At 30.8% G+C, this 22,114-nt stretch overlaps 3 protein-coding genes across 6 annotated transcripts; 1 reads left to right on the forward strand and 2 right to left on the reverse strand.

Moving 5' to 3' along the window:
- Nucleotides 1-248: 248 nt before the first annotated feature.
- On the forward strand, nt 249-7,766 carry LOC116425326 (cytochrome P450 4g15-like). Its single transcript, XM_031972904.2, has 9 exons — nt 249-253; nt 448-629; nt 1,009-1,219; nt 1,747-2,043; nt 2,294-2,714; nt 3,323-3,391; nt 5,502-5,670; nt 6,271-6,445; nt 7,509-7,766. Exons 2-9 carry the CDS (start codon nt 491-493, stop codon nt 7,702-7,704), a joined length of 1,677 nt encoding a protein of 558 aa, XP_031828764.1. The 5' UTR covers nt 249-253; nt 448-490; the 3' UTR covers nt 7,705-7,766.
- On the reverse strand, nt 4,006-4,607 carry LOC116425328 (cytochrome c). The gene is made up of 2 exons (XM_031972905.1): nt 4,481-4,607; nt 4,006-4,190 (listed from the first exon to the last, which is right to left on the reverse strand). Exons 1-2 carry the CDS (start codon nt 4,605-4,607, stop codon nt 4,006-4,008), a joined length of 312 nt encoding a protein of 103 aa, XP_031828765.1.
- A 310-nt stretch (nt 7,767-8,076) lies between the features above and the next one.
- LOC116425325 (uncharacterized) lies at nt 8,077-17,487 on the reverse strand. 4 transcript variants are annotated; one of them, XM_031972902.2, is made up of 10 exons: nt 17,317-17,487; nt 16,563-16,750; nt 15,507-15,633; nt 13,636-13,850; nt 13,462-13,552; nt 11,854-12,128; nt 10,745-10,995; nt 10,025-10,317; nt 9,583-9,777; nt 8,093-8,919 (listed from the first exon to the last, which is right to left on the reverse strand). In XM_031972902.2, exons 2-10 carry the CDS (start codon nt 16,725-16,727, stop codon nt 8,744-8,746), a joined length of 1,788 nt encoding a protein of 595 aa, XP_031828762.1. In that variant the 5' UTR covers nt 16,728-16,750; nt 17,317-17,487; the 3' UTR covers nt 8,093-8,743. The 4 variants fall into 4 exon arrangements, with proteins under 4 accessions (XP_031828763.1, XP_031828762.1, XP_031828761.1 ...); XM_031972901.2 differs by having other exon boundaries at nt 16,563-16,793; XM_031972900.2 differs by having other exon boundaries at nt 8,133-8,919; nt 16,563-16,773.
- Between the last annotated feature and the right edge of the window lie 4,627 nt (nt 17,488-22,114).

Genomic DNA, 22,114 nt, shown 5'->3' on the forward strand with positions numbered 1-22,114 from the left:
AAAGTTTTATTTTTTCATGTACATTCGTGTCACTGATATAAATGTGTGATATAAAAGGATCAGCTTCGGCAGCGGTTCTTATTTGTAAATTTTTGATCGTGAAGCTCGCTCCACGCTAAGGTACCTACATTTTCTTCAATTTCTTGCTTGTTATTTATACATTGCGGATGTTTCTGGAAATTCCTCTTCGACGAAAACCAGATATAAAAATAAGTGGGTACTTCACTTATTAAAACGACCCCTCGTGTCACAAGTACTACTAATTTTTATATAGTATTTTTATCATACTTAAATTATTAATTTCATTTCATTTATTTTTACATCCGACAGTATTGTAACTATTACTGTACACTTTAACTATTTAATTACTAATTAAATTAATTGTAATATTTTTTACATTCTCAAGCGTGAACTCCTTAAAATTTCATTTTAAAACGAACTTTTCAGGATATTATTATCTATCGTGATTTTCATCAGACTACAATTTAAAATGGAAACGGAAGTAGTAATAACCTCTTACTGGCAAACAGCTGTTTTCTATATTCTCATTGCCATTACCACGATATTGTTTAGCATTTACATCTACATCGAAACTTTACGAACAGTACGTCTCGGGAATAAGTTACCGGGTACGTAAAATTCTTTCGATTGAACAATTTCATTTTATCGGAAATATATACATACTTAATATCCACCTGAGCCTCGATTTACGCGATAGTTTTTGCGCGCGATCTGAATTTAGTAACAGCGAATAAAATATACTTTTGTTTTCTATAATATCATTATTATTATTTCCTTTATTAAGCTATGTGAAATAGATATGTATTTCTAAAACTTATGGCAGCTTTTCACTTCAATATTTTTTTTTCTCTTGTACGGACAGGCTCTATTTACGTGATTTTCATTCGCGTAAAACAAACCCACGTGGAACGGATTTTCGCGTCAATTGAGGGTCAGGTGTATAATTATCTTCAAGAAATGTTTGATTTGTGACTATTATCAATCCAGGACCGAAGACTGTTCCAATACTAGGAAATGCTTTATTAACTCTTGGCGTTCATCCCGATTACATTTTGGATAAACTGTTGGAGTATGACGTGTACGGACCTGTGGTTCGCGCGTTTATAGGAAGAAAATTAGTGATCTTTATGTATCATCCCCGAGACGTTGAAATTATCCTGAACAGTACAGTTCACATTGACAAATCATCGGAATACAGGTATATATAATCACCTGCTTTTAATCTGCTAAAGTCGCTCTAAATCTGCGAGATATGAATTCTCATTGATTAAAAACAACAAAAAACAAGCGTTTTATGTAAAATTCAGTGATAAATAGTCAAACAAGAAGAATGTGATTGTACTAAACAGTAATAATAGTAATAGTAATTAAACCGTAATAGCAATAATTTCCGGTAACTAACTACTGCAGTCGAAGAATTGACGTAAAAGTGCGTACACTGAATAATAATGAATCACAACTGGGAAGAACATAAATGGAAGAAAAAGTAAAAGAAATTCTAGAAAAGTAAATTAAATAATAAATAATAAAAAAAACGGTAAAATAAAATTCATGTAGTAACGACCCAATGATTACAAGTTTTAGAATTGTTGATAAATGTAAATAATAGTTTGATGAAAAAACATTTGAGAAAACTGTATTTGCACTGAACATATTTCTATTAATATTTCTATTATACTGTGGTTTTACATAATGTGAAGACAAACTAGAGCAATCACATTGCAGGTATTTCAAACCGTGGTTGGGAGATGGATTATTGATTAGTAGTGGTGAAAAGTGGAGAACACATAGGAAGATCATAGCGCCAACATTCCATCTGAACGTTCTGAAAACTTTCGTCCCGTTGTTCTATGAAAACAGTCGAGATTTGGTGATACGGCTGCGCGATCAAGTGGGAAAAGAATTCGATTGTCATGATTATCTTTCAGCAGTAACTGTTGACATTTTATTGGAGACAGCGATGGGTATGAGACAGTCGGAGAAACAGAAAACTGGATATGACTATGCCATGGCCGTGATGAAGTAAGCTTTCCAATTCCTTCAAATCATTTTTTCTGCAACTTGATTCGTTCTACTGTGTAAATAGTTCTGAGAATGTTTAGTGATCTTTATAAATGACTAGAAACTTTCATGACTCACTTACAAATTATAAAAAAGTTCGATAACTTTAAAAAGATGTGTTACAAAAGATTAAGCTCTAGATAGTTTCATGCTTCTACAATTACGTTTGAAATATTCATGACCCATGTTTCATTAATATTATAATATGTAGAATGTGCGATATAATTCATCGACGCCAATACAACGTGAATCTCCGGTACGATTTCCTCTTCAAGTTTTCGCAATACGCGAAGCAACAAGAGCAGTTGCTCGACATCATTCACAGTTTAACGTCGAACGTGATTCGTAAAAGGAAGGAATCAGCTTACAAGGAAATTTGCACGAATATTGAAGATTTTCGTAAGCCAAGTCAAGATAAAGACACCAGCCAAAATAGAGATTCCAGTCCGAAAGAAGAGGTCGAAGGCACAAAAATACATTATGCTAGGGATGATCTTGATGAGCAAGATGACAACGACGTAGGAGAGAAAAAGAGATACGCCTTCTTAGATCTTTTACTGGAAATTTCAAAGAGCGGCGCGCAACTTACTGACGAAGAAATTAAGGAAGAAGTTGACACCATAATGTTTGAGGTACATATTTTCATTCATTATTCAAAGGTTAATGTCAATTGAATGTAACTGAACATTAAAGTAGTGCGTACTAGAAATATATGGAAGTATTTCATGGAAACGTGTGTAGCGTTTTAGAAAACAAAATTTCATACAGACGCGTTCCTTTTACAAAATTATGTCAATCAGTTTTGGTAAATGTGTTTAATATCGAGTAGCCTTTTAAATGACGGTGGAAATAAATATATCATAAAAGTATTATTTCTTATAATAATTCTATATCACATATGGAAATATGATCGCACGAATATGTGACCATATGAATTGGTCTCCCATTAACAATCAGATTAAGTTCAATATAACTTAGAACCGATAATCGTATATTAAAATAATATATTAAAACATTTAAGTAATTTATTTGTTAGTATAAGAAACGCGGACCATGGTGGTTACGATGATTGATTTTCTTAATTTCAAAGTATCCAAACAATTGTGTCTTTATAGGTATCGTAAAATTTAATTGAAAATATATTGTTAGATAGAGCTTACGACTATTGATTGTGTGACATATTTCTTAACAGCCAGAATTGAACACATTTACTATCCAATGTTAATTTAATCATTTCCAGGGACACGATACCACTGCTGCAGGTTCCAGTTTTGTTCTCTGCGTACTCGGGATTCATCAGGATATTCAGGTAAATATACGAAAATGTCTTCTTATCATATTATATTATTCATTTTCATATAATTCATAATGAATGAACATTATTTAATGCATTTCATGCTATGATAAAGGAATGGAGAATAATTCTTATAATAATAGTAAAAACTAAATAACGGTAACTTGCACCATGTGTGACAAATGAAGAACAATGTCATTAGTGCTATAAAAATAAAATGATTAATAACAAAGTATAATATGAAGGTTAATTATTTTATGTTTATTAGTTGCACGTATTTACAAAGTAATTAAAATAGTAAGAAGATTATTTGAAAAATGAAACTGATATTTATTACGATTAAGCTCCTATTTAAACTTGATCTCGAAATGAAAATTACTTCTACCATGGGAAACGAATTTATGATTGTTATTTTGTCTTTTTATAAATATTATATTATTGATATTAATTATTAGACGATTATAAACCATGATCACGTTAATTTTTGTTTGAATGCTTCCTAAGATTGTAAATACATTAACAGTAAATATTGAATTTTTATTATTCTTATGCTATGATATTACTACGTATTACTTGTTTAACATATGTATATTCTACACTATATAGCATACTTTCAATGAAAAATGTGTTTATTTCAATGTGAATAAATAAGCTATTATATCTTTGCGATCCTGTTCTTTTCTAATGCCGTTGAACACCATTCTAGTGCCGGGAATAAATTGCCTGGGGAACTGCAAATATTCATTTAAAGTTTCTTCGTCCCATGTGATGCCTTTTTTCTTCATTTGTTCGGTGTAGTTGAAACCAGGTGTGGCTACATTTATTATTACAATTATTTCTTTTCCACACAAGTAAAAGAATAATTCGATTTTTCAAATGAAGACACGACTACAGCTCTTTAAATACAAACCTCCAATCATAATTAGTTTACAATGATACTTTAATAACATAATTATGTTTATTAAAATGTTTGCGGTTAAACGATGAACGCGCAACAGATTAATGAAACTAATTATGTATTAGGGCATCACATTACATTAGAGTTTCGTCTATAATAAAACTGATAGTGGATTTACTTTAAATTAAAGTACATTAAATACGTACTTCCGCATTTTTTACCAGCAATGCCATGTAGGTTTGGACCAACTCTGTGACTAGCACCTTGATTCGCCGTGTGACACATTGAGCACATTCTTACAAATAAAACTTTCCCATTTGCAGCGTCTCCCATTTTAAAAATACAATATATGATTTTTAGTATTGTAGGTTACGTCAATTATACATACTTAGTAACATTTTTACCAATTCACTCATATCGATTTTGGCAGTGTTCAAATTTTCTCGATAATTGACAACTTCATTTCTTTATATTCCTATATTCGGAATATTATTATTATTGTAAAATTCATTCAATTTATGAGAAGCTAACTTCAACGTGAATAGATTAGCAGTATTCATAAACCAAACACAAATACCTTCAATAATCATTTATTCATCAACGAATTTTTATTATTACTATTATTTTTACCATTGTTATAAATATGTTCTAAGAAGATAGTTAATTATTTATTTTAACACATTTATTTTATAATTCCTTTCATTTGAAATAGAAATATTGTATTTGTTTTACACAAATAGTCATGTTGTAGTGAATTTTTCCAGCCCGATTCGAACTCAATTTTTTGAGCCAATCTTTACTGAAGGATAAAGATTTTACATTACAAATATGAAGTTCTAAACAGATTGAGATTGAAGTTATCTTACAGCATTTATACTAATAAGATCAATCAAAATAAAACATGTTATGAGATAACATACATTCACTTTCATCGTCATCCTTTGGAACTTTAAATTATAAATACAATAATCACAACTTACCTCGAAACTGTACGTAATATATAAATATAAATATAAATATAAATATAACAAAGATAGAGAAACTTTTAAACTTTTGATTATTATTTTTATGTGTTAAGTCAGTGGATTACTGATATCGCGTCGATATATCATGATACACCCCGTTTCATAGAAATAAATATATATGTATATATTGATCTATTCTCGTTTTATAATTTCATCATACAAAATGTAAAAATGCATATGATTTCTGATATTTGTGTCACAGCAAAGAGTGTACGAGGAGTTAAATGAAATTTTTGGAGGATCCAGCCGGCCTTGTACATTCCAAGATACGTTGGAAATGAAATATCTGGAAAGAGTGATCCTAGAAACTTTACGACTTTTCCCGCCGGTACCTGCCATTGCTAGATTACTTAAAGAAGACGTAAAACTTGGTAAATTTCTTACACGCATATTTGGAAATAATTAATTATTATGTTCATTATTACTGTAAGATTAATAAGCTGAAAAAAGCTACTCAAAATATTATATATACATAAGTAACCGAAAAAGATCATATTCTTTTTTTCTCATTTGAGAGTTTGGAAATTTTATTTTGAAATTTTAAAAATTCGATTTAGATAGGGTGAAAATAATTGTAGAAGATATTGCTCTTATTTGACCATGAAATGTTAAAATTATACGGGATTATAAAATTCTCTACATAAATGTTCTAAAATAAGTAATGTAAATAGTTTAGTATAGAATCTTTTAAGTAAATTTTGTATACGTACATAATATTTATTTATAATTTATTACATTAGTTTCTTTAACATTTGCTTTAAGAATCTAGTATTACAGTTTTAATTTTAAATAAATTTGAGTTTTAAGTGATAATCAAAAGAACCTTATTATAGTAAAATATTTAGTAACATGAAAACTGTAATATTACATTCGTAAAGCAAAAGTTCAAGACTGACTTTAAGTGATATCGTTAAATACAAATATTTGAAGTGTATCTAAATATTTCTTTCACAATGCTGTTCTTTTTTCAGCTACTAATGGCTACGTATTGCCAAGAGGTTGTACAGTATTAATTGCACCGTTTAAGGTACATCGATTAGAAGAATTCTATCCGAATCCCGAAGAATTTAATCCCGATAACTTTTTGCCGGAACGAACGCAAAATAGGCATTATTATTCCTTCATTCCGTTCAGTGCTGGACCAAGGTACGTTATTAATAAGTATAAAATTCCTTATTACGTTTAATGAAACATTTACAATGATAATTACACAAAACGTAATAATAATGTCTGATATACGGATAATAAAAAACATGTTGATAATAATATTATATCTATTATTGTAATCGGAAAATGAAATATGAAATTCCAATTAATAATGTTGCACTTCAAATATCAGAAACTTAAAAAATCTCACGCTTTAACTCAAACCATTGATTCCTCAAAATGAACGCACTATATTTTTATTACTAAATAAATTTTTATCAAAAAAAATATACAACACTTTGCTTTTCATATTTCTCATTTCACAAGTCCATTGTACACCCCTCTAAGAAAGCAACCATTCTACAGCGCAGTACTTCGTTTAATCTATTTTTATTACGCTACTGATATGTATACCATTGCGTACATTCAAAATAAATATAGATGTAAATTTTTAAAGGCCATCAATAGTAAAACTCACACATACATAATTATACCTTCAATTAATTTACATTTCTCAATATAATATGAACCGATAAATTTAAATTAACTGTACTGTTTCAAATCTCTTTTAATAATATAAATCGAATTTAAATTTATTTATTTGTTCACGCTGTCGGAAAAATCAAAAGTTGAATATGTGATAATGAAGTACAAATTGCATATTTTTGTATATATAAGATAATACATTTTTTCTGTTATTTATAAGAACAAGTTAAGAGTTGTAATTATAGAATAATGTAACATTTCGATGTCAGAGATCAAATGTGTTTCATAATATTGCAACTTTTATTTCTGTTGATTTTAGTGAATTTCATGTTGATAAGATAATACAAATTTTGCTCATGTGTCAGGAATGCTGAATTTGACTGCAAATTTGATTACATATTAGTACATGTGATAACGATAGCACTTTAACCTAATTCGGGTTACATACATGCGGAATTTGTTTTTACAAATTTCTTTCACATATTTCGCATAAATCAACACATTCCAAAGAAAACCTTCTTCTTTTAAAAATATAATTTTATGAAGCATAAGACGATTACATTGGTTTTTTTTGTAGGTCTTGCGTGGGAAGGAAATACGCGATGTTAAAGTTGAAGGTTTTATTGTCGACGGTTCTGCGGAACTACAGGATCCTGTCGGATCTCACAGAAAAGGACTTCCGGCTGAAGGTTGATATTATTCTCAAGAGGGTGGACGGCTTCCGAATAAAAATTGAGCCGCGAAACAAAAGCGATTTAGAAGCTCGTATTTAAGACGGAGCTCCTTTAATTTTAAATGGTATCTTCGCCAGTAGATTGGATTCTACACAAATGTTCACGAAACGCTTTATCTAACGTTATAAAATCATGTAAAGTACAATTCGTTGAGATTCCTACTTCTTCTTACCGAATTGTTCAAACTTTAGATAAACATATTTTTGATAACTAAGGTTTTAACATTATATTATTTCTATAAGGTATAAAGTTATATCATTTTTAAAACAGCTGTTTCTATATTTTACAATGCAATACTTTTATATTATAGTTTAAATCACAATTATATATGTTATCTTCACGGAAAGTATAAATTATTTTATGTAAAGAGTGAATGAAAAATAAAGGATTTTATTAACATCTTAAATTGAGTACTGAATCTTATAAATTGATGTTATAATATATAATTCATGACGTATACAAACGTCCAACAATAGTCTATAGTAAAAAACAGTTGTTATTCAATAATAATTTTATTTCGCTTATACTGATGTATCGTGTTAGGACTCATATAGAAAACATAAATCTTTATTTAATTTAATTTAGTCAAGAATGAATTATAAATAATGAGAGATAAATTAATATATTATATGACTTACTACATAGTATCGGGTAAATTTTATAGAAGATATAATTTTACAAATTATCTATTCGTTCACGATTTCCTTTGTTGTCATTATTGGCAGACAATACCGAATACTGTCGATACCGAATTTCCTTTTCAAACTTTATTCTGTAAGTGAGGCTAATTATACGCTTACAGTCGATTACACTATATCGCTGACGCTGAATTAATATAAATTAACAAGTCATGAGCTTTAATATCAGATGAAGTTTTCTAAATAATGTTCTTCCATAAAACTGTTACTAAGCAAATCTGTAAAATTACTGACAAAAGAATGCATTCGCATTCTAAAATCTCGTTTCGGCAAGGAGGTATTTAATTAGACTTTTGCATAAACATTTTATTACGCGTTAAAGGAATGCTTTGCATTTTGTACAACATTTTCTCATCCGACCCTGTTTTTTTCGGTTTGCGTCAATTCCGAGAGAAACCGGAAGTTTCGATAGCCATTTTATCCGCCCGTTCCTTTCTCCTCTTGGGTAAATCCACTGAAAGGAACTGTATTGCCCATGGAATAACGAACAGGACGTTCATTGCTATAAGTGCAAGCTGACAGACCACGAAACTGTTGGTCCAGTCCTTCATCAACCCTAAAATCATTCATTAATATATTATAAGTTTCTTTCGTAGCCTAATTGTAATGTTTCGTTTGGCAGAAATAGTGGAAAAATGACACTGCGAGGCTTTTGGGGAAAGGAAAGAAGATAGTATCGATCTGTTTTGAAGGTAGAATAGATTGGTGTTATGTAATAAAATATAAAATGTTGTGCATTGATTATATCAACAAAACGAAAGATACTTTTAGAACAATCTAATATCTAGGACGTTGGAGGACTCTCTTTTTCATTGAAAGTCAGTTATCAGCTGATAATTCTATAATGACTTCCTTCAATATCAAAATTAAGTAAATTATCATGTGTCTATCTATATAATGTAGATTTTATAGATTATCTGGTAAAAGTGAAAAACTTGAACTTGTGGTGATCCTCATTCACCACTTGATTTCATACAGTAAAACTATAAAATTTGATATTTAATATTATACTTCGTATAATGCATCACTTTGAGAAATATTGAAATAAAATAGCTTTGTTCCTCAATGCATGTGTGATTTCTCGTCGAGTTAGTTTCGCAAAATATCATCTTTTTCTCATCAGAAAATGCTCAAATATTTCTAGTGAAAAACTTCCGAGTGCAAAGGGTTAATAGTTAATATATTTTACTAGCATAATGTTCTTTCTGTGAACACTCACCGACGATTGGACCGAACAGGATAGATATAATGCCGCTAATGGCACCGTAAATTCCATACGCAGACGCGAATTTTTCAATACTGATGTCTTCTATGATGACCAGTGCTTGAGGAACTAACAACCATGATCTAACTACTCCTATCACTGCTATCATGATGTATGTACCGGTTAAAGTGTGGCTATAAAACAAGTAACCTAAAAAATCAATTAGCGAATAATATTAAATTCAAATGATTTTTATTTATTTATGCCCGTTTATGGGAACGAAGCTTGCCTCACGTAAAAATCATGCACAATATTAAAGAAAAAAAGAAATAAACAAAAAGAAAACAAAAAAAGTAGCGTCAAAGAAAATCATTTGTCATTTCAACAGGAAAAAAAACAATGATTGTGTCCAGCTTTGTTTCACTGCATTATTTGTATGATGTGACGCTTTACTAACCAGCTTTTGCAAACGCCATGGCAATCATAGCAATGAAGAATATATATTTTGATTTCACATCCACCATCAGAGTGAAAATTGCAAGCAATATCTTAGACGGCAATTCTGCTGAGGCGCTGATGGTAATTGCGAGAGCTGCCTCGCTTTTAGTGTAACCCGCGTTCGTCATCATCAGCGGTAGCAGGCAAGAAAATGTGAAATCGCTGGACAGCACGAAACTAATGCCCAGGCACATGTTTAAGAAACAGCAGTTCTTTAATAATGACATTTCCAGAAGATCGTCCAGAATTTCTCTACAGGAATTGCCAAGAAAAACATTATTCGAAAACAATACGGTATGCTTGTATTTACAAGTATAAGAGAAAAATGGAATTTTCCAGAAATGCTATTCTAAATTTGATAGCGTTGAAATTTTTCAAAAGTATTTATACATTTGCACAGTTCCACTTTCCTTCGATCCAAATGCAAGTTTAACCGAACGATGATTAAACTTGTTAAATGCAACTGCTGCCTAAAAGTTTAGAGCATTCTTCGTTCTTTATATCCAACAAAACTTTTCTACGAAGAAAACTTTTGATTTCAGATCAAAAAATCGTGAAAAAGAAATTTAGGAAAGTATAATGTAGGATAAAATATTGTAAATATTTCGTAGGAAGAGTACCTTTTTAAAGAAATGAAGATTGCTCCGAACTTTTGAACGACAATGTCTACAGAACGTACTTTAAAGGACCTTTCTCATTATTTTCATTATTCATGGATACTTGGACTCCCTTTTCATGCCTTTTCTCCTTATTTTTCTCGAAATGATTCCGCTCACCAAACACTCCAATACTCGTCACTAAATTCGTCACGCTGGTAGACGAAAGAGCTGATACTCGTCGTGTTAAAAGTTCTCGCATCGATCCTGATTTTATGCGATTCTGAATCTTATCCTCAAGGACTGAAATCGAGGCTACCCTTTTCGCAGGCCCCTACATTAACAAGAAATTAATACTTCATTGGAGATGTAATGGATTCTAGTTGGAAATTATTTCCATTGTTATTCGAATAAAAAGGTAGAGTAATTTATTCATAAAATATATTTAGTAGAATAATATTATAAAATCATATCCGATAATAATTATCCAGACAAAGTATTCAATTAACTTCATTCATTTAACTCTATCTTAGATAAACGTTTATTTGTAACTATAATGTTCCACTGAGATAAAATTAGAATTCATCAGAAATACCTCGAAGAAATCGAAAATATGAAATAATTGGTATAGGCTGAAAAATAATTGGATATGACGATCTATAGGGAGGACATGTTCTGTCTTCAAATTCATTTTTAACTTAAAATTGTAAGCAATTTGTAATTTGTTTCATATTTATTTAGTCTATTTGATGGAGGAAAGTTAAAATAGATAGAATTTAAATTAAATAGTCTCATAATTAAGGTAGAGTACATGAATCCATTATGCGCTTTATTATATGTATATATTATTTCTATTTCGCATATTAACACTAAACCTACCGAACAGTTAAATTTGACATTTTGAGATCCTTTTATACCAACTTCAAGAGTGCATCTACCGAGACTATAATTGATTTATAATTCAATTTGCGTATTGCTGAATCAATTTCTTTAATAATTTTTTACAGAAAAATCTGTTATGTTTTTAATAATTGCAAAATGAGGGAAACAAGAATGGGTCATTTTGACTCCTCTAGTAGTTTTAGTGTTAATCTCAACGTTGAAATGATTTGTATAATTAATTTTCTAACAAATGACTATTCATAGAAAATGTTATTAAATATCTACGTTCTATTTATGTTCGGAAACTTACTTTTAACGTTTCAATTAGTAGCGGTATTTGTTTTTCGCCGTCACCTTTAAGGCTCGTCAAGCTACTCCATCTTGTTTTCGTCGGAATTTGGAAATGGGCAATATCTATGGATCGACGAGTAGCCGATGTTACTCCACAGAATTTTCGTTGTTCTCTTTCGCGCGCCATTTCCGCTCGAACTTCTTCCGGCTTCCTAGTATGCCACTCGACTGGATGCATCATAGTCATTCCAACGATGCAGTTTGAGCTCATGGCGCCCGTTATTAACGCAGTGCCTGTCGATTCACGAAAATCATGTATACACTGGTCTAGTACTTGAAACATAAACACAATAGAAATTGACACATGTTTTGAAATTTCTGTATCCATAATGCATAAAGTGCATGTGTGGATTGTGTGTATAAATTTCATTGAAATCGAACAATATGTGTATACCTATCTTAGGTTGAATGATTTCCTCTGTATTTTGAATACCTTCGAGAACCAGTGTAGGCTAGGCCGAGACCAATTGGACCGGTTCAAATTTAGCAGTGGAAAACTAATAGTTCAAACTTCGAATCAACATTTATTTTCATAAATTTGTTATTAAAACATTGTATGCGGAAAACGTAAAAGTACTACTTCCATGTACCGTCGTGTAGTACTAAATAAATACTTGTACAACTTCATTAACATTTTTGATAAAAGTAGATAGTTCATTTCTTTCGCGTATGATTGAAAGTATTTCTATTTGAAATGGAAACTGTCGGATACTTTCCATAATAAATAAATGAATTAAGTGCAACTGATACACAATGTGTTAATACACATTCAGCTTCAATATGAGTAAAAAGAAATTTGTGAAAACATAAAACTCTTCATTTTTATCGAAAAGGAAGAAACTGAAGATTTTCAAGGTTTTTAAAATTTCTGTTTACTCATATTGGAGCTCAATGTGTATTAATAACAAATTTATGAAAAAAATATTGATTCTAAGCTTGACGTACGATCGGTTCGTTGGAGTTAACTCTTATTATTGTATCTTTGATTTTTTCTGGGCTCCGTGACCGTTAATTTGTTTTTATTGTACATCTATATATAAATAATTATAGGTATATGACAATGAGAGGAGGCCGCGATCCGATTCACCCCGCCCTGTTTGATCCGAACAGCCCTGTCCCGGCTGATTTCAAAGTAAATGCGACAAATGAACAAAACACAATATAATAATCTAAAGTACATTAAATACTGAGTCTAGACACCTTAAAAACTAAGAATAATCAACACATTTGAATTTCCTAGCTTAGTTTGCTATTTGAAATGTGAAATTTTAGCTACGTGTTTTTAACCACGAATTCGTTAGGTTCGTGTGCGTTCGCTTCAATTCTAACACGTGCTGGTGACAAACAACGGTTCGAAACAATTGAAAATGTATTGGATTAAGTGTAGGGAAGATAAATAAAGTAATATGGATACCTCACATAATTATGTAAGAAATTCTATGAAACAACAATTATCAATTCTTCGAAAGTATTATATGTTTTTCATTTTTCAATGAAATTGTTTCTCTCATTTGTTCTTACGTTTTTATTTCAAGCTTCACTTAATGAAGATATTTATGAAACTCACCACGAAATCCGTATACATTCATTAATCTCTCGATGACTATGGGATAAACAATCCCACCCAAACCAATGATAACTTGGGCCGCACTCATTACCTGGAAAATAAGAGTTTCTGTGAAAAATCAAAAATAAAAGCAGTCATTGGTGAACGCCGGGCGTCGGCTCCGCGTTTACATACTGGTGCTCGTTTCTTCACGAAGTAAGCGTTGAAATTCGTGTTACAGATCGTGACGATCAAACCGATGCCAACCCCTTGAAGTAAATTCAGAAATGCCATTTCGTAGAAGTTGGTGACGAAAGCCATAGCGATGTTCGATATTGAGAAAAGCACAGCGCCGAAAATACCTACCGGCCTCATCGCGAACCTTTTCAGCAACGTGTTCGTCATTAAACCTGTTACAGAAGCGTTCAATATTATTACTATCGTGTAACTCTGTGTTCCGTCTATACATTTATAAAATCATTCAAAACAATTTTAAACAATATTAAACAAACAATTTTAATAAGAAGAATTAAAAAATTCAATTTTTAATTAATAATAGAACTACATACATATTTAACACGTTGAATGCCATGGGGGTCACCGGTAATCAAATTACTAGAGATCACTCGATTAAACGATGGTTATTTGAAAACGTTTGCATATTATAAATAATGCTATCCAACGCGGTGACATCCAGCCAGACGAACGTGCGATAATAATAATTAAATTCAATCAAATGATTTAATACTACATTTTTCCATTTTTTGCATTTTGCTCTATGAAATCGCGCGGCATTTAACGTGTTAAGTACGAAGGTTCTACCATAATGGCGGTACTCGATTGAAAATTATTTGTATTCTATTTTTCGTAATTTTAAATGTGTTATACGTAAAATGTGAAAATATTGCAAACACACATTAATTAATACATAACACTCGTGGCATGAAAATGTTGAGAAATAATTTTATTGGTGTGTCATCTTATAGTTCGGAACAAAACTTGTATGATTGTAAGTTTTTGACAAAGATAAAGAGTGTCATATTGTTGTTATCTGACGCCCACGAAGATGAGTGACATTTACATTAACAACTATTTATGAATTAGCAGTGTCTCTTATCGGCGATCTCTTTAGCATCTGTCATATGAATCATATGCATATATATGGCTGTGTCAGTTTCTATGTTATATTTGTCGCAATTGTTTCGCAAGATATAAAATTTGCGACAGTCAGAATGTTCGGTAGCGACACGTCGACATCTTCATGAGTTGGCGCGTGTTGACTTGTCTACCTCCACAATACGGTGATAAATGAAGATGGTCATGTGACAATAGTTCAGTGTGTCACCATGTATGTAGTTTATTAGTTTATCTCCCCTTTGAAGTCACTTCTACTTCATGTTCGTATATTTTTCCAACAAGTCGAACAAGTAGATTTCCAGCATGTAAAATCTCATATTCCGTTATAAATTTGAAAAATAGAGAATGTATTTAATGGGATTAATAAAAAAATAAGTAAAGTATTAGGTAATAATTAAAATCTGTATTTTTGTATAATTAACTTGATAAAATATAATAATAATTTAATTAAATATCAAAAATACTTGTAATATTTATAGGAATACTTGAAATAAATGAGAAATTTTGCACATACTTTTATTCATGTTTCAGGTATATTATTTTTATTTATGTTTTACTTGTAATTCATTAAAAATATTTATTGCTATGATTACATATTATGTTAGCAAAGAAATATTAAGTGTCGAAAGCTGATTCTCTTTTTAGCATCATTATTGTGACGTACAGTATACATGTATATATAAGTTACATACACGAATGTGAAGCGAAATTACTCAATGACGCGTTATCATCACGCGTTAACTATTATAGTTTCTTCTTAGTACCGGAACAAGAAGATGTGTGTATATTTATGACTGTTGTGTAAAATGTAAATGTTTACATAGGCAATTACACATATGCTACCACTCATGACGATTCGAACGATTTTAGCCGGTAAAAAATAAAATACTACAGCTGGAAAACAAAAAGTTAAGAAAATATTCATTTACCAGCAATGGAGAACGTAATCATGAAAACGGAATTAAATACGGTCATGGCAGTACCAGCTTGACCTGTCGCTTCGAGAAGGTCCTCATATATAATTGCTAACGACGAAGATGGTCCAAATGTTGTAACCTAAACATAGCAAATCAAACTTACTAAATTTATTTGATTTCTTATTTTTTTACTTCGGAGGGCAACATTACTATATAATTCGAGATTACCATCACTTAGAAGCATAGAAATGTATCTCGTTTATCAAATTACTTTACCAAAAATTTAGAAAGTCTATTTCAAAGAGTGGTCTTGTACATTTTCACAAACTGTTTTAGAATATTAATTAAGACGTTCCGTACCACGGAAATTTCGGTTATATATTACTTATGAACTGTATTGATTTTTTAAATAAAATATTATGTTATATTCTAGTTTCTGATAATTCTTATATATTTTCATATTGTTCCCTTATGTTCTCGCTGCTTTGTAACGCATACCACCATCCGTGGTCATGTGTCCCTTAAAAATATGTTACATAAATTCAGGTGTACCATATATATAGTAAACGTGGCACTGAAAGTTGAAAGTGTTAAAATAAATATTCAAAATATTTTTATTTTAATAAATCCTACTATTTGTTTTAATGGATCCTATTGAATGATATTGTAATACAAATTTGTTTAGAAGAAGGGAAAAATGAGACTTGTGTATTAAAAAGTATATGTCGTAAAATACGTGTTAAGGAGTCAAAAACTATTATCTATATTTCATCTTGATTTTCTTATACTTTGTGATTTCGTGATTAGTTATATATTTAACACTAAACCTACCAGATGGGTCAAAATGACCCATTCCTGATTTCTTCTTTTTGGAATTATTGAAAAGATAATAGATGCTTCTCTGAGATATTATTAAAGAAATTGATTTAGCAATGCGCAAACTGAATTATAAATCAATAAGGTCTCGATATATGTACTCTTGAAGTTTTTATAGAGGAATTTCGAAAAGTAAATTTAACTGCTCGGTAGTTTCACTGTCAATTGAATCATAGAACGTTGACTACTCACGAATATTAATATCATAGCCAATACAACCATCCAGCCCCAGCCACCATCGGGAGCCAAATCTTCCAATGTAAGTTCATCCTCATCTTTTTCCTCATCTCCATTGAACACTGTATTATTTCGGAGTTTCTTCTCGTCATCAAGGAACGTCTCCTTCGTCGTTGTCATTACAGTTGTTTCGCTGGTTTTGGCTACCATATTATTTTTGTAGAGTCTACACACATTGCATAGAAACTATTTGATACGGAAATACTGTTTTTTTTAATATTTTTTTTCTACGACCGTTTACAGCTATTATATCTAATTTTCTTTTGTTTGATTCTTTTCCCTTGTAAAAGCACACACTCTTCACTCTGTAATTACAGTGTCACGGAACATCATATCCCTCGCGACGTTGCACACCGAAATTGAAACTCGAAATCAATCTAAGATAAACATTGTTGACCACTAATCACAATTACTATTTAAAATATTGTTTTCAACAATGTTTAATCTCTTCTAATTACATGTATCGACATTTCCTGCAGAATTTTCATTTACATTGGTGACTTAGTTATCGGTATCTCAAACTTCAGTGTGAAGATAGTAAAAAATAGTACGAATAATGTTAACAACCAACGTGATTAATATGAAAATGAACATTCTACAAATATAACATTATTTGCTCAACTTGTATTTCTTTATTCTGCAGATTTCAGATTAGAATATTTGGAAACTACAATTATCGACGACTATGATCTCCATTGAAAAACCTTACCGATGAAAATAGAACTTTTAACGTCTTCGAAACAGTACTGGAAAGTGGCACCGTTAATTAACTAATTCTGCACTGTATATGATAGCCAGCTGTTTGACTGAACGAAACAAGACACGAATGAATTCGGAGACTCTCTTATCTATGTACACAATGTCATCGTACTAAGTACTGGTCCTTAAGAAGAATGAAATATAGCTACTGTAGCATCTGAAATTAGAAAATAAACGGAAAAGAAGAAGATTGAAATATGAAATTGTTTTTTAATTGCATATCTTTTTTAAAGCTTAAGCTCACAAGTAAAAAGTGCAACTACTGAAAAAATTACGTATATTTATTTACAGATACCAATCTGTCAATGTTTACGAAGTAATCGACGAAGATTTTTCAAATGATTATTAAATTACAATTCGTATAAAATAGAATATTAATCTTACATTGTATAAAACGTGCAATGTTACTATACAGTGCCTGTTAAAAAAAAAAATTAGGGCCGCCATTAATGTAATCTTTGAGAAGATCAACAATGAATCAGCAATCTGACTCTTGCCTCATTATTTCCTCGTATTCATTCCTTATAACTCAGGTTTAATTTCTTTGCTTAACATTAGGTCTTAACCTTTTGCACTCCAGAGGCGCCTCTCAATCGCCAATTAATTCAACACACTAAAATTGTACAGTTTGATATTTAATAGTAAACTTTGTATAATGCATCGATATTGTTTTAATTCTCAATTTATGTGCCATTTCTCGTTAAGTTAGTTTCAGAAAATGTCGCCTGTATCTCATTGGGAAATGTTGAATATTTCCAGAGAAACACTTCTAGAATACAAAAGATTAACACTACGGCGAGGAAACCATTATTAAATTACGTTTCAGGCTTCCAGTACTATGATTTCCGCGAACAATGTGGCGTAAAAGCTATGGTGGCCCTAATTTTTTGATCAGAGACTGTAGAAATTGTTTTAAAATTAAAGTGAAACGAACATTTCTGTTTTCTATATGAGTACAAAGTCAAAAGAAATTTTAGTCGGATGGTATCCATTTATTCCAGGCTTTCGAAGTATTATCTTTACGTGGCCCCTGGAGTATCCTCTATATTAATCAAGCCAAGTACAGGATTGCAGACTTTAAGGCGTATACAGAAAAGCTGGATAGCTCTGAAGATTAGTAAAATCGTATCGTTTTACGAATTATTATTCCTTGTAATTGATATGTAGGATTGTAAAGTAGTTATTTATGCGATCTATAATAGGAATTTATATTCAGAATTAAGATTGAATTTGATTTTTTGTTCAATTATCACGTTAAAGATATAATTGATTCACCGTACTGCAAGTAAAAATATTAGACGGTTTACTTTCAATTTCAATTAAAATGAATTATTTTATTGTCCTTCTTCAAATCCCTTTTTTTCATGGTTAATATGTGCTTTAAATGTTTCAAGTTGATTAAATACGATCTTTTTATAATACGAGTTTAACGACGAACTATAATGAACTCACTGTAGCTTTGTTGTAAATTACTGGGTTAAACTGTTGGAGAGAGTCACTGATAACTGTAAATAAATAGATGTTTCATTCGTGAAGCACATGTATAAAAATCGCAACTGCCTCGAGTTACACTTACATTAAAAACTGAACATGATCAGTGAATTAATACGAACTTCAGTCCCCTCTAACTCTTTCGAATTCCATATTTGTAGTGTATGCACTAATATTGTTTAGTTCAAATGCGAATTTCAACTCAACAATAATCTTCTGTGTTACGCCGCCAATAAAACTGCATTTCACGACGCTTTTAGCAATACCGTTTACGCGTTCCGAATACGTTTATCACGTTTGGGTGTGATAAAATACAATACATATGACTCAAATACGTGATAGATCTCCTTTACGGGAAATATAAACCGTTCGCTGAAATTATTAAGCAATTTATGCGTTTACAAACATTCGACTTTCTGATTTTTAACGTCGTACAATTAAGATTAAGCTCTGCTAGCGAAATTTTCTTATAGTAAACAAGAGAATTATCAGTGTGCTCGTGTGTTTCATACGCCGACATTTTTGCATCGGCGTCATTAATTTTCACCCTCGCCAACTCGAAATATATCGTCCTCCATTGACCGTAATTATTCTGTTTCTCTGTTACTTTGTTTTCTACCGGGCAATAAGCGTAGTGTTGCTCCTCATTAAAATGTGTCGAAACGAGTTTCAAATTACTGATTGTCATCAGAGTAGATTAAAAATAAATATCGAAACCGCAGCTACTGTACACCACAGGTAATTTAACCCATTAGTGACACGTGTCCCCGGTGCTTCTGTCAATTTTCATGCAACATTTTAAACATATTCCTCTTAGAATCGTGTTTTACAAAGTGACAATAGAGATATATTCATATTTTAGAGTTAAATATATATATATAAAATATATATATATTTTTTAATACAAACAAAACATACTTCACATTTCATGTTATAAAGTTTCATAGGTCACATTAAAAATCCTGTATAAAACATAAACGAATTTTTACTTACAAATAACAATACGCTAGAATGTTTGATGTTTATGTTGTCTTAAAAAAGAGTTACGTATATTAATCAATTTTCAGTTGTGGATTAGAAATCCTTTGTGTCATTTCAATTGACACCATATCAATGTCTTTCTAGACACTATTATATGGTTTCACATTCTTCTTTAAGTATTTGTATCCTATTCAGTTTCGTGTTTCTTCTGTAGTTTATTATATAGATATTCGTCTTTCAATTTGCATTACTTCTACTAAAACTTGTTTATGTCTTAAATATTTCTATTATTTTGTAAAAATATTTCAAGATATGTTTACTGTACTGTTAATACCGTGAACGAAATAAATAATAATCGCATTCCAGATGTTCGTTTTTTACGTTTTCCTTATTTCGATTAAAATTATACGTACGGATACATATACACGGGTGTGTGTCTCTTTTGAATTATATTGTGAATGGAAAGCAATGCGTACAGCAGATTGCGCAAGATATAATATGATAAGAACAATAAATAAGAAACGACGGAGATAGTGGAGAAATTCTTCAAATTGGGTTAACATTTTCCTTTACTGATATAATGCACAAGCCTTAATATTTTAATAGTTCTGAATGAAGTCCATATTGATATTCGCTTGAAAATGCAAGATGTTTCTCTTTCCTTATGAATGTTATACTTACTTTCGTCAATGGAAGATCATTCAAGTAAAATGAATATACAACTTATTTTATATTGTGCATATAGGAAGATGTTTCACGTGTGTATCAAATGGAAATGTTGTTTGCACTAATTTCGATATTGCTTTAACACTTGGATAGTAATGTTGCGTTAATAAAATTGTAATACGCCAGTAATCTGATAATATATTTTTCTGTCAGTTTTATAAATTTAAGAAGCGCTGTTTTAAAACATCACAAGTCAGTCGATGGACACTTGAAAGATCACATGTATCTCAATGAAACTTACGAACGTGCCACAATAAACTTAGAAGAGAAAAACTATTAAAACTTATTGTGCCCAGAAATAATGAAAAGTTCTTGGTACATTTGTACTCGCCAATCCATTCGATCTTAACTCTCAGTATGTCCGAAGACTCTCACTTGCAGACTCAAATTGAAGTAGCTCTAATAAAGAAGAGAAATTAGAGTAATACTGATAGCGGTAATAATGTCAACAACGGTGATGATAACGGAATCTGTTTTATGATTATTTAATTCGAGACCGTGATGTTAATTGCAACTTAATTTTGTCTCGGCGTTGAAAAATGAGGCTCATTTCACGATTACCGTTACTATAGTCTCGGTTACAGTACAATGTTTAAAGTTCGAAATACTTTCTGGCCTCTTGTTCCTTTTCTTCATTCTTATTCAAATTGAAAAAAACATAACATAAATGATACTAACGAAATTAATGCTAAAATGACCATTTCATTTTTGTCGTGCCATTATACTGTAAAAAAGGTAAACATTCCGTTCCATAAGTTCCAAAAGATTCCATAAGTATCATTTTTTATTAGTTTCTTTCCTTTGTACGTACTATGAAAAAAATAAATGAGAATACTTGATACTTAGAATATTTAAAATACTGGTGAACCTTTTTACCTTGTCTGAAAACAATGCAAATGTCTTTTAACTTGCCGCTAATCTTCTATTCCAGGATTGTACTTCAATTCTCCCCATTCCTTCAAAAAAATTCTGCTTGTATACCGTATTGTCCTTTTCTGCGCTTTTGGTCATTTTCAATGATGCCTACACTCGGTAGCTAGCTACACTTACGCCTATATCTCAATTACTCTTTAGCATAGTTATAACTTATAACAATGATTGAACGAGCTACTATATAAATATAATGCAGTCTTTATCGTTTTAGCTCTGTAGTGATAGTTAAATTATCATTTTATTATTATCGTTGCCATTATTTGATTATTATTTCTAGAAAAATATTATTGTAATGGTTATCGGTGAAATCCTCAAATGATTTATTGTCATTTAGCATAGTTTGACATTTAGAAAGCTCTTGTAAAAGTGAACAATGCTTTGGATTACTTTTTGTATGAATATTCCTGTAAAACCATCTGCTATTTGAAAATCATTGTAATTTTTCCAAACTAATACACAATAGACGTACGAAAGGTTCATAAATATAAAAAAAGGCGACTTTGTGAAATTTTGAATCTTAAATTCAAACGAATGTCATCGACGAACCGTGTTCCCATTAAAAGAAAATTGCAAAAACGCGTATCATCGGTATTAACACGGGTGTATTAACCGTTACC

This window comes from Nomia melanderi, chromosome 4, assembly GCF_051020985.1.
Source record: "Nomia melanderi isolate GNS246 chromosome 4, iyNomMela1, whole genome shotgun sequence".
Classification (NCBI taxonomy): Eukaryota; Metazoa; Arthropoda; class Insecta; order Hymenoptera; family Halictidae; genus Nomia; species Nomia melanderi.